The 14314-nt window shown below is 41.3% G+C and overlaps 1 protein-coding gene across 1 annotated transcript in view; it reads right to left on the bottom strand.

Annotated features, from left to right (window-relative positions):
* Nucleotides 1-12161, bottom strand: part of si:ch211-12e13.12 (PALM2-AKAP2 fusion protein) — a 392124-nt gene extending 379963 nt beyond the window's left edge. Inside the window, exon 1 of the mRNA XM_063048937.1 lies at nt 11884-12161. Within this exon, the coding sequence (XP_062905007.1) occupies nt 11884-11928 (45 nt within the window). The 5' untranslated portion in view covers nt 11929-12161. The remainder of the gene's footprint in view (nt 1-11883) is intronic.
* Between the last annotated feature and the right edge of the window lie 2153 nt (nt 12162-14314).

Below are 14314 nucleotides of genomic sequence, written 5' to 3'. Positions count from 1 at the left end.
GTGCAAGTACAAAAAGAAAAGCAAAATAATAATAATAAATAAATCATAAATAATATTGAGAACATGCATTGTAAAGTCCTTGAAGGGAAGTCCACAGGTTATGGAATCAGTTCAGTTGGGGTGAGTGAAGTTACTGACTCTGGTTCAGGAGCCTGATGGTTGATGGGTAGGAACAGTTCCTGAACATGGTGGTGTGGTACCTGGTTCCTGTACCTCCTTCTTGATGCCAACAGTGAGAAGAGAGCATGGCTAAGATGGTGGGGGTCCTTGATGATGGATGCTGCTTTCCAGCAACAATGCTCCTTAGTGTTCAACAGTGGGGAGGGCTTTAGCTGTGATGTGCTGGGCTGTATCCACTACTTTTTGTAGGATTTCCATTCAAGGGCATTGGCATTTCCATAGCAGGCCAGGATGCAACCAGTCAGTATAAGTTTTGGGTAACATGCTAAATCTTCACAAATATCTAAAAACATTGGGACATGCCTTCTTTGTAATGGCATTTAATCTATTCTAAGATCAATTAAACCCTTCCCTTCTACATAGCCCTCCATATTTCTATTATCAATGTAGCTATCTAAGAATTTTTTAAATGTCCCTAATGTATCTGTTTCTACTACCACCCCTGATAAGGCATTCCATACGCCTACCACTCTCTGTGTAAAGAACGTACCTCTGACATCCCCCTATAAATTCCTCCAATCACCTTAAAATTGTCCCTCTGGTATTAGCCATTTCTGCCCTGAGGAAATACCTCTGGCTATCCACTCTATCTATGTGACTTAACATTGGGCCACCTCTCCTTCCACTTCATACCAAAGGGAAAAGCCATGGTTTGTTCAACCTATCTTCATAAAAACATGCTGTTGCGTCCAGGCAGCGTCCTGGTAAAAATTCTTTGCACCCTCTCTAAAGCTTACACATTTTTCCTACATTGGGGCAACCAGAACTGAACACAATATTCCAAGTGTGATATAACCAGGGTTTTACAGAGCTGCAACATTACCTCACGGCTCTTGAACTCAATCCCCCAACTTGTGAAGGACATCAAACCATATTCTTTCTTAAAAGTCCAATCAACTTCGAGGCAACTTTGAGGGATCTATGGATATGGGCCCCAAGATCCCTCAGTTCCTCTACATTGCCATGAATCCTGCCATTAACTCTGTTTTCTGCCTTCAAATTCAACCTTCCAAAATAAATCACTTCCCATTTTTCTGGGTTGAACACCATTCGTCACTCCTCAGCCCAGCTCTGCATCCTATCAATGTCCCATTGCAACCTACACCAACCCTCATTGTCCACAACTCCACCAACCCTGATGCTATCTACAAATTTGCTAACCCACCCTTCCATTTCCTTATCCATGTCATTTATAAAAATCATAAAGAGCAGATGTCTGCAGAACACCTCTGGTCACCGACCTCCAGACCAATTATATTTCCACACAGCCAAATTTCCCTGCAGGATTCCCGACCTTCTGATTAAGCCTACCATGTTATCAAGCACCTTACTAAAATCTATATACACCATGTCCACAACTCTACATTCATCAACAAACAAGAGGAAATCCGCAAATGCTGGAAATCCAATCAGCACACACAGTGCTGGAGGAACTCAGCAGGCCTGGTCCTGCTGAAGGGTCTCGGTCCAAAATGTTGATTGTACTCTTTTCCATAGATGCTGCCTGGCCTGCTGAGTTCCTCCAGCATTTTGTGTGTCTACGTTCATCAATATACTTTGTCACATCCTCAGAGAACTCAGTCAGGCCTGTAAGACATGATTTGCCCCTCACATAGCCACGCTTACTATCCTTAATCAGATTATGCTTCTCCAAATACACATAATTCCTGTCTCTAAGAAACCTCTCCAATAATTTGCCTCCTGTTGAAATAAGACTCTAAGGTATGTAATTTCCAGGGTCATCACTACTCCCTTTACTGTACAAAGCAATAATATTTACCAGTCTCCAATCATCTGATACCACTCCTGTGGCCTGTGATGACGCAAAGATCATTATTGAAGGTTCAGCAATCTATTTCCTTGCTTTCCACAATAACCAGGATTATATCCTGCCTGGCCCTCGGACTTATTTATCCTAATGTTTTTCAAAAGTTCTAGCATATCCTCTTTCTTAATATCAACATGTTCCAGCATATCAGCCTGTTTTACACTGTCCTCACAAACATCGAGCTCCCTTTCACTGTGAATTCTGAAGCAAAGTATTCATTAAGGGCTTTTCCTGCCTCCTCAAACTCTAGGCACACATTTCCTCTACTATCACTGATTGGTCCTACCCTCACTCTTGCCATCCTCCTGTTCTTTACATATGTGTAGATGCTTTAGGGTTTTCCTTAATTTTACATGCCAAGACCTTGTCATGCCCCCTTCTAGCTCTCCTAAGTTTATTCTTCAATTTCTTTCTGACTATCTTGTAACTCTCTAGGGCCCTGTCCAATCCTTACTTTATAAACCTTAATTAAGCTTCTTTCTTTCTCTTGACTGAAAGTTCCGCATATCTTATCAAACATGGTTTCTTCATCTTACCATTCCCCAACTCAACAGGACAAACATATCCAGAACCCCCAGCAAGTTCTTCCTAAACAGCCTCCACATTTCTGTTGTGGATTTCTTGAGTACGCCTGTTTCCAATTTATGTTCCCCAGTTCTGGCCCAATAGCATTACAATTCACCCTCCCCCAACCTTTCCTATACCATCTGCTCTTATCCATCCCCAAGGCTATAGTAAATGTCAGGGAGATATTGAAATGATCTCCCACTGAGAGATCTGACACCTGACCTGGTCCATTGCTTAGCACCAAATCCAAAATGGCCTCTCCTCCAGTCAGCCTGTCCACATATTGAATCAGAAATCTTCCTGGACACACCTTAAAGAATTCTGCCCTATCCAAACTTTTTAATGTTTTGTAAAATTTATGTGTGAGTTATATTCTGCGTGTTGGCTGCACCTAAATGTGTGTGATGTTGTACCTCACTGTATGTAGCACCTGATTTCCCTGATTGTTTAAAAAAAGGGGTTAACTGTTCAGGTCTCAGAACTCTCTGGTATTCTTCACTGAGAGAGTGATGAAACATTGGAATTCTTTGCAAAAGAGGCTCAGTCACTGACTGTATTCAAGATGGAGATTGATAGAATTTTATATATTACGGAAATCAAGTAACTTGAGGTTGATACAGGGAAGTGTCACTGAAGTAAAAGATCAGTCATGATCTCAGTGTAGGTTGGAGACAGCAGAGGGAACTGAATGGCCTTTCTCCAATTTGTACTCTTTATGTTGTGGTTGACAGGCATCATCATTGTCCCAGGTCCAAATGTGCATGCTCATTTATTGTCATGGATCTGTGAATGCTCAGCTTACAAGCTCTCAAGTAAGCTCACTGAATAGTATCTACACCAATGTTTCATGGGCTCAAACTTTTGGCAATTTCTATACTGCGTTCAAGTAGAGGTCACAGTAAACGTGCTAATAAATCATGGATCTAAGAAAAAGAAAAAGTTGCAAGCTGAAGATCTTAAAATAAACCAAAATCCCCTCACTTGCTAATGTTTACGCTATTAAGGAGAAACAATGTCAAAATTAAGCCCAGAGTTCTATTCCCACTGTAGAAACCTGGCAGAACTCCATGCTTTAGTGATATGAGCATTAAGTTTACCACTCTGTTTTATACATCGAGGCAGTGAAAGTTATGATGAGGTTTCAAGTTCAAACATTATATCACATGTATAACTCAAGATTTTCAATGACTAGGAACTCCAGTGTTACCCTCTCTAAAGCTTCTTACCTTTCGCCTTCCTACTTTCTGACACTCTCTCGTTAAAACCTCATTCTATGGCCAAGCCTTTCTACTCTTTCCTTTTGCAGCTTGGTTCCATGTTTTGTTTGGTTATTGCTCCTGTAAGAACTTCACTCCACTTCAAGTGTTACATAAAGGCTGCTGAGGGTTAGATAGGTGGTGTTCAGGATTGTCAACACAGGAAAGTACAAAAGGTCCAGATATGACCTCCTGAAAGCCATCTCACATGCAAAGTGGCAATTCCAGACCAAACTTAAATCACAGGAGCATATTTGACAGCTGCAGCAGGGTTTGAATGCTAACACCTCCAATAAAGCAAAGTCAAGTAACAAGGTTTCGCTCCCAGATGGACTCAATGCCTTTTATGCTTGCTTTGACTGACAGAAGATGGAGACACCTTCACAAACCCCCATAAGCCCCGTTGACTCAGTGATATTGGTCTCTGAGGCTGACATGAGAGCATCCTGCAGGAGGGTAAACCCATGGAAAGCATCTGACTTAGACGGGGTACCTGGCTGAGTACTGAAGACCTGTGCTAATCAACTGGCTGGAGTGTTCACTGACATCTTTAACCTCTCGCTTCTGCAGTCTGAGGTACCCACCTGCTTTAAGCAGGCTTCAATAAAACCAGTGCCCAAAAAGAACGTGAGAACCTGCCTCAACAACTATCGTCCAGTAACACTCACATCCACTGTGATGAGGTTGGCCATGAAGAATATCAGCTCCTGCCTGAGGAGAGACTTGGATCTGCAACAATTTCCCTACCATCATAACATGTCAACAGCAGACGCTATTTTGTTGGCTCTTCATCCAGCTCTGTAACATCTGGACAGTGAAGGTGCATGCATCAGGATGCTCTTCATTGGCTACAGCCCTACAGCTCAGCATTCAACATTACCATCCCCTTGAAGCCAATCACTTAGCTCCAGGACCCAGATCTCGATAACTCCTTGTGCAAATGGATCCTCAATTTTCTCACTTGCTGTTGATAAATTGGCATACAGCAAGGAGATTGCAAATCTGGTTGAATGGTGCCACAATATTCAATCAGTTTTGCATGAATCAGCCAGAGATTTATCACAAGACTTAAAACACTGTCAATGTCATATGTGATATTGAGATAATGATTTTCAAGTCTTTATTTTCCTGTAAGTGCTGCAAGAAAATGAGATTAAAAGTAGCATACATTTGCATATATATATTTTGATGATAAATTTGAGGTTTACTTTGACTGTTACTTATTCGCATTACTGCCTGGAATAGAGCTTCCAATGCACAAAGTTGCAAGATCCTGCAGTCGATTATATAATCAGCCATGTCCAGCATGGTCACAACCATCCCTATCATTGAGGACATCCTCAATGGATGGTACCTCAAGGTGGAATCTATCATTAAGGACCCTCACTGTTGGGGCCATGCCCCCTTCTTCTTACTGCCATCCAGGAGGAGGTACTGGAGCATGAAGTCCCTCACTGAATGATTTTTTGTGGAGATTCAGATTCATTGATCACATGCACATGGAAATATACGGTGAAATGCATTATTTGCATTGACAACCAACACACCTAAGGATGTGCCGGGGGCAGCCTGCAAGTGTTGCTATGCATTCTTCCTTTCTGCCATCAGATTTCTGAACAGTTCACAAACCTCGTTCCTTTTATTTGAACTATTTATTTTTTTATAAATGTCTTTATGGTGTACTGTACTGCTGCTCCAAAGATGTACTGATTGTTCATTTAAAATGGTCCCATGATTAGGCTAGGGTTAAATCAGGGGTTGCAGGGCAGCGTGGTTTGAAGGGCCAGAGGTCCTTTTCTACACTGTATTGCAATAAACAAACAAACAAACAAATAAATAAATAAAATTTTTACAAATCATGTAATTTGTCAGTAGCAATAAATCTGATTCTGATATTGGGTTTTATTCTGAAAGAATTTCAATACATGAGTAAAGCTGCCTTACACAGGGCCTTGAAGTGGTCAGTGCCCTCAGATTTAGCTTCTTTAAAAGAATACACTTGCTATAGAGAGAATGTAATGAGAGTTCGCAATATTTCTTCTAGGTCTGAGGAGAAATTGAGTAGGGATTGGAGAGGTTTGGAAGAATGAGAGGTGACCTTATAGAAGTAAGGAACTTTCTTTCAGGGGCTCACTAGGTACAGGGAAGATGTTCCCTCAGACTAAGGAACCTGGAATGAGGGATCACAGAATCAAAATAAGGAGTAGACTTTTTATAACTGAAATTAGGAGAAATTACACTTAAAGGATGCTGAGTCTTTTGGATTCTTTATCTTGTTAAGCCTTGGAGGCTCAGACATGGATTCAATACAAAATTGAGAATAGGTTTCCTGGAATTAAAGGAATTAGTAGATAGTGAAAGAAATCTAAAGTTGAAAATTAGCCACAGTTTTTCTGATTGACAGAGTGGCTCAAAGATCTGCACAACCAACTCTGATTTCAGTTTCTGATTATCTTATTTCCAGCACTTGCACTTTATTGCTTGTTAAATATGCTTTTGTAACGCTGATAGAGTGATAACTCCTGGCCCAGAATACAGGCAAGAACCCACTACTCTTTCTCAAAGACAGGAGAAAAAGACTGCATTAAGAGATGGAAAGAAAAGAGACTGAAGGGCAAAAAGAAAAATTAAAATCAGATATTTCTGAAAAAACCCTCACTTTTCCCTAAATTACTGGATAAGATTGAAAAGTTTAGGTTTTTCCTTTTCCTGTTGGGTTAACTAGTTACCATGTACTTTGAATGATATAATTGTTATAACACAGAAGGAGCCATGTAACCTGTAGTGTCAATGCCTTACAGACACATTAATTAAAAGACGTTGTATAAATCAACAGCAAATTCTGGAGGACTGCAATTCAGGGCTTATGTCTAAATTAGCATACATATGATGTGCGTCATTAAAACGTTATGACTGCCTGTCAGGATCAATGGTTAACAGATTTGAAAAGGACAGAAGTTTATTGGTGCATCCCATTATAATTATGGCAAAAAATAAGACTTCATTTAAATAATCAGGTGCTACTGTGAGGGGTTTTTCTCTTGGGAGCAGAGGAACATTAAAGATCTGACCTTCTTCATGTGAGGATGGCAGAGTTTAAAACGAGAATATTAATTGTACCAGCATTCGCTCTAGCCTCATGTGATTTACTATTGAGAGTTAGGCTGGAATGCAGTCTGTGGGAGGGACTTGGAGCAGAGAATTTTTGAAACCCCAGCTGAACTCTTAAACACTATTAAGGGCAGACAGTTATACACATACACAAGAAATGACAGGGAAATTAAATGACAGCCCTCTGATATATCCAGCCTGTTCCCATTCAGTTGTGATACCCTTAGCATTGGAATAGACTGTTTCTCTGGTCCACACAAATATATGGTGTGCCAAATATTGTTTGGTGTGTAGTCAGTCAGTGATTTCTGATTTTTATGCTCACAGAAGCAATCAAGCTAGCAGAATCCATTCAGTCTGGTCTCCCATTCAGCATGATGAAGGCTGATCTGTCCCCTAGCTCCATTTAACTCAGACAGAATAACAAAGATCCATCAATTTCAGATTCAGGCTTAGCAATCAAATGTATAAATTAGGAGCAGCACTGTGCCCATGGACCCTTGAACCTACTCTGCCCTAAAATGAGATCATGGCTAAACTGACTGTAATCCTAACCCTGCATTCCCATCTATCCTTCGTAACCTTTCATCTTCTTGCTTAGCAAGCACCTATCTACCTCTGTTTTAAAAATATTTAAGGGCTTTGCTTCCATTGTGCTTTGAAGAGGAGAGTTTCAAAGACTCATTACTCTCTGACAGAAAAAAAAATATCAGGACATCTGTGTCTTAAATGGGAAACCTACTATTTTTAAACATTGGCTCTTAGTTCTAAATTCTCCCACAAGAGGAAATATCCTTTCCACATCAACCCTTAAATTCTAGTCCAGAACACTCTCAATCTTCTAAACTCCAAGGAATACAAGTCAATCCTGTTCAACCTTTCTTCACAGGACAACTTGTTCATTCAAGATATTAGTCCAGTAAACCTCTGAACTGCTTCCAACATATTTAGGTCTTTCCTTAAATAAGACCAATACTGTGCACAGTACTCCACATGTGGCCTTGCTAAAGCCCAACGTAATCACACAGCTATCACCAGCAACGTCAGGGTCCATAACACTGTAGTAGAAGCAAGGCAGCTTTAACTCAAAGGGTTTGCTGGGAAGAAGTTACAAATGAAGCATAACCTCTCTACTTTTGTTGTTGGATTCCATTTTCCAATAAATAATAACATTCTGTTAGTTTTTTTGTTGTTCACTCTATCTGTATTTTAGCTTTTTATACCTGTCACTAATCCAGCATCAGTCTTATTTGTGAAAGAGTCAATTTTTTCAACGATTCTAACTTATTTCCCAAAAAATCTAGCTCTGTTTTTAGACAATATCCTTCTCCCCCAGACTTTCCAACTAGAAGAAATAGTCCCTTTTCATAAATTCAACTTAAACTCTTAAAAGTGATGACGAAATCATTCATTCCAGAAAATTCAAGTGAAAATGAATGAGTACAGTGTATTTGGTAAGTTTGTGGGGTGTGCAGTCAGAATGAATGGGTTAAATCAGCAATGTTAGCAATGCAACTGTGTTAGGTAGAATGTGACGTTGCTTTCACTTCCATTGCAACTTCACTTTATTGTGTTTTTTCCCATTTAATTCAGCCTTTGAAATTTGTATTTCAATTATCTTGGTGGGTGGGTGCTAAAATCTGTTTTGCTTTTTATTTGTTCGAACCAATATATTAACATTTTGAAATATGAAAACTGATTACCTGCAAAAATAAGCCATCAGTTTGAAACTGATCTGGGAGTTATAAAACTGTACAGAACATTATGATTTCAAAGCTCACCTCAGTTGCAAAACCGTCAGTAAGTGCATCTCTGGAGATACATCATGCTTTTTGATAAGCATTTTAATAAATAATGAAGTTTAAAAGTGATGTGTTTTTAAAAAATGTTTAATGCATTCTTATCATCACAGAAGGCTCTCAACAGAGGTGAAATAAGTTGAATGTTTTATTTTCGATTCCAGCTGCAAGTATGAACCTTTGATCAGATCACATCAGGGAGGGAATAGGTATAGCAGAGCAGCACTTGTAATTCAATATGGTATTAGAATCTGCACCACTCGTTAACATTATCATGGGCTCAAATGCTCTTATAATCTGACATTTTCCATGTAATAATTGAAGAAACATTTTTCAAATGTTTGCATCAGAAATAACAGCATTAGTTCAAGAGGCAATATGATTTTTAATGAATTACAGGAATCTCATTAAAGTGGGCATGAATGCAGGGAAAGAAAATGTCGATTAAATCTTTGAGAGATGGCAGAACAGGAAGCTATAAAACCGAATATATTTTTTGGAAGCAGCTGTATGTTCATATTTAGAGCAACATTAACGCATGAGTCAGTCCTGAACCTAACTAAAAATATTCTAGCATTCCAAAGGACTGTTCCTGCAGAAAATTACTGCCCAGAGCAGCTGAATTCTCAAAGACATGGGATCTCATGTATGTAAACTTTGCAAATATCACACAGCTGACGCTTGAGGGTACTTGGGAAGAGTTTTGTAGCCATCCACGTGCAGCCTCCGCCCCAGCCCACCGACTGGCTGAAACCCAGAAGCAGCTATTATTAGAAATTCCCAAAGGCTTCTCCACCCGAACCATTCTCAGTGGTTTGAGATAAATGAACCCAGCAAAGTAGCTGCCCTACTAATTAAAATCGTCTGTGCAAACACCTTGGCTTGGGAATGAGAAGCAACTGTTATAAGTCCTGGTGAAAGGTTGTGGGAGAAGTCTCCTGTGCCCAGCCCCTAACTGACAGGGCCAGTTCCAGCTCATGCCAGCTCCATTCGGTTTAGTTCTACTTCCCATTGCTATTTGGCACAGTCACTGCTCAAGTTTCCCATGTCACTGGAAAGGCCTATGAGCTAGATGAGGAGTGTTGATCATTTTATCCCACAACATTCGACATATAAAAACTCTAAGCCAGCTGCAGATGCACAGTGAGAGGTCAGTTGAAGAAAATCAGTGCCTCTCAGGTATGAACCAAACAACAAGTAGTTGCATCTATATAGAGCATAGAACAGTACAGCACAGGAACAGGCCCCTCATCCCATAATGTAAGTGCAGACCAAGATGGTAAATGAAACTAATCCTGCGTAAGTTTTTTACGCAGAGAATGGTGAGTGCGTGGAATGGGCTGCCGGCGGCGGTGGTGGAGGTGGGAACGATAGGGTCTTTTAAGAGACTCCTAGATAGGTACATGGAGCTTAGAAAAACAGAGAGCTATGGGTAAGCCTAGTTAATTTCTAAAGTAAGGGCATGTTCGGCACAGCTTTGTGGGCTGAAGGGCCTATATTGTGCTGTAGGTTTTCTATGTTTCTGTTTCTAACTGCCTGCATGTGATTCATATTCCATCTGTTCATTTGCCTATTCTATATTGAGTCTAGTGTTATGATTTTAACATTTCAGTTATACTTGTGTAATCTTGTGTGTGTATATATATATATATTGGTTGATTAAGCATTCCTGTTTGTTTAAAAAATTTATTATGGGTTATATTTATAAATATGTGAACCGCATACGTCATTAGACTATCACATGATATGAGGATGCTTCGCTTAAAGCAAACCTGTAGTTAACTCACATTTTGGACTCCCACGTCTTCCTTTGAATTAGTTTAATGTTTTGAAGTTACAAAGCAGAACATCTTTGATGTCATAAAACAACTTCAGGTGTTTTATGAGAGTGATTAGGGAAAGAAATTGATTGTACTATGTGAAAGTTTTGAGTCAGATGATCAAAAGCTTGGCCGAAAATGTATTATTTGAAGAAGTGGGGGTAGGGAGTTAGATAGGATTAGGTAGGGTAGGAGGGGGTGGAAATTCCCGAGTTTGGCGACCAAGCAGCTGAAGGGAAAGCTGTCAATAGTGGAGCAATGAAAATCAGGGATGTGCAAGCCATCAGAATTGGAAGAGCACAGAGACTTTAGTGTAACAGGAACGTCGGATTGCTAGTAAACCTTCAATTCGCCATTTGAAAGATTGTTGATTCTCCATATTCTGCCTCTGGACCACCAACGTTGCTCAAACAAAGGAATGCTGGATTATTAATATGAGTGCCCAAATCCCAACCAAAATATCTAACAGTTACAGCTCTGATAAAGGAGAGTTATTTAACAATCACTGGCCCAATTCAGAATGAAGTGGATTTCTGCGGAAGGCTTTTAATAACAGGCTCTAAGCACCAGTTTTATTTTAAGAATGTAGGACTGCTCATTAGGCCACAATCTGTGTTTTCTTACTTAAAAAGATGCAGCAAGTTAAAAATGAAATTTACATATCTTACATGCAACATTTTTTTTCCAAATGTTGCAAGTTCTTATGAACAGAGATTGAATACATTTTAAATCTCCTGCAGAAGGAACTGCTAAAATAAATTTAGTTTGTTCAATGTTTATATTCTGTAACTTACGTGTGCAGCAAAAACTGTCATCAAAGGGTTAAAGCCAAGTGAAGGCTGAAGTTTAAATCTTCGGCCCTCAGCGGCTGGAGTACTGTTTGGGAACGTTCTGCTTTTAATCACACACAGCAACCCGGTTCAGGATCTGCGTCCTCACTACAATCTTTTTGTTAATGATCACTGGATTTTCCTTGGATTTAGCCTGCATGTTACCATTTGTGAAAAAAAAATCATCTGTTTACCCAGAAGAAAGAAAATGAAAATGAAGCAGAGACCATATTAGCAGAACTGACTGCAAACCCCAAATAACGGAGTTAAAAATATCACAACACATTTGTACACAACATACCATGCAGGAGCATATTTTAACACAATTGTTGGTAAAGATTTTATTGACTTGTAGACCTGGGTGGAAGTTCATCAGGCTTCATTGTAATGTTCTACCTCTTTCCAGCTGCGTCTCCTATAACATGACATATGGACTGAATGTAGTGAAAAGCTAAAAGTCTGCCAGAGAGGAGGTAAAGAGAGTTGACTTACTGCTATGGCTTGAAGTCTCTGTTTCCGCAGTTCGGCCTCTGCCATCCTAGAGGAGGGATACAGAAGAGTGAAGTCACCAAACAGAGCGTAGCTGAAGCACTCAGGTAAGTTGAAGAAAAAGGAGAGTGGTGGGATGGGGGCAGGAGGTGTAGGGGATTTAGCTCGAAAGAGCTCTCCCTGCGAGACGCTATTGCCGGCAAGATGTACTGCAAGGACTCATTTCAGCCACTAGATCAATGCCTCCTTCAGCTGTAATGTGAGGGCATTTTCTCCACACTGCTGACACGAGCCTCATGTGTGCAGCGAGAAGGAGCTGAGCAGAGGAATAGCTGGCATGTCTATCATTTTTCTGCTTTGACGTGCTGCTAACTGCTTGCTCCTCCTAGAATAGGGTCATGACAGAGGGGGCCTCAACACTGCAACAATGTGTAATAATGACCCCTGGGTGGAAGCATATTACTCTATGTGATATGTACGTGGTAGGCAAGAAGGTGTGATAGTGTGTATGTGCAGTTATACTGTATGTGTGTTTGTGTGTACATGTGTGTCAGTGTGTGAATGTGCATGTATGGGAGAAAGAGAAAGCAAAAGATCATATAAAAAGCCCATTAGGAATCCCACTAAAAATAGTCCAGACAGCCTTTTTGCTTTACTGCTATTTTTCCAGGTTTGCTGCCAACTTCCAGTTTAGGAGCAGAACTTATTCCATGTGGTTGGAAGCCAGTAGTTTCTCACAAAACTCCAAGAGGTGACACGCTCCTAATGTTGACATCACATTCCAGATTTTGAAAGCTGAAAGCATTCTGTTATCCTTTTTCATTGCGAGGGTTCCTTTGTAAATTTTAAAGATCAAAATATAAAAGAAAACGTTCAATGACTGCTGTAACCTTGGGAATGTGGGAAAATCATAAAGTCATTCTGCAACGTAGGAGGTCATTTGGAAAATGAGGTCCAGTTGGTCCCACTCTCTCCTTCATGTAGTTCAGACTTGAAAATGGTTCCCTCTCTGCATGACATCCACATACCCATGGAAAGTCACTACAAAGTCACATTCCGTTATCCCCTCAGTAAATGCTTCCTGTGTAGACAAATATCCAGGCGACCTGCCTCTCCTCCCAGCAGGAAATGAGAAGCAGAGAGGGAATGAGATACAAGGAGGGAGTAAGTGGCAGGAAGGGAGTGAGAGGCAGGGAGAGAGAAGTGATGGGAGTGATAGACAGGGGGGAGAAGGGATGTGAGTGATAGACAGGGAGAAAGAAGTGATGGGAGTGAGGGGCAGGGAGAGAGAAGTGATGGGACTGATAGACAGGGAGAGACAAGTGATGGGAGTGATAGACACGGAGAGAGAAGTGATGGGAGTGAGGGGCAGGGAGAGAGAAGTGATGGGAGTGAGGGGCAGGGAGAGAGAAGTGATGGGAGTGATAGAGAGGGAGAGAGAAGTGATGGGAGTGATAGACAGGGAGAGAGAAGTGATGGGAGTGATAAACAGGGAGAGACAAGTGATGGGAGTGAGGGGCAGGGAGAGAGAAGTGATGGGAGTAAGGGGCAGGGACAGAGAAGTGATGGGAGTGATAGAGAGGGAGAGAGAAGTGATGGGAGTGATAGACAGGGAGAGAGAAGTGATGAGAGTGATAAACAGGGAGAGACAAGTGTTGGCAGTGAGGGGCAGGGAGAGAGCAGTGATGGGAGTGAGGGGCAGGGACAGAGAAGTGATGGGAGTGATAGACAGGGAGAGAGAAGTGATGGGAGTGATAGACAGGGAGAGAGAAGTGATGGGAGTGATAGACAGGGAGAGAGAAGTGATGGGAGTGAGGGGCAGGGAGAGAGAAGTGATGAGAATGATAGACAGGGAGAGAGAAGTGATGGGAGTGAGGGGCAGGAAGAGAAAAGTGATGTGAGTGATAGACAGGGAGAGATAAGTGATGGGAGTGATAGATGGAGAGAGAAGTGATGGGAGTAATAGACAGCGAGAGAGAAGTGATGGGAGTGAGGGGCAGGGAGAGGGAAGTGATGGGAGTGAGAGGCAGGGAGAGGGAAGTGATGAGAGTGATAGACAGGGAGAGAGAAGTGATGGGAGTGATAGACAGGGAGAAGGAAATGATGGCTGTGATAGACAGGGAGAGAGAAGTGACGGGAGTGAGGGGCAGGGAGAGATAAGTGATGGGAGTGATAGACAGGGGGAGAGAAGTGAAGGGAGTGATAGAAAGGGAGAGAGATGTGATGCGAGTGAGGGTCAGCAAGAGAGAAGTGATGTGTGTGGTAGACAGGGAGACAGAAGTGATGGGAGTGAGGGGCAGGAAGAGATAAGTGATGGGAGTGATAGACAGGGAGAGAGAAGTGATGGGAGTGAGGGGCAGGGAGAGAGAAGTGATGGGAGTGAGGGGCAGGGAGAGAGAAGTGATGGGAGTGATAGACAGGGAGAGAGAAGTGA

Source organism: Mobula hypostoma, chromosome 5, assembly GCF_963921235.1.
Source record: "Mobula hypostoma chromosome 5, sMobHyp1.1, whole genome shotgun sequence".
Taxonomy (NCBI): domain Eukaryota; kingdom Metazoa; phylum Chordata; class Chondrichthyes; order Myliobatiformes; family Myliobatidae; genus Mobula; species Mobula hypostoma.
The sequence above is the reverse complement of the archived record's forward strand: the minus strand, read 5'-3'. Positions and strand labels throughout refer to the sequence as shown.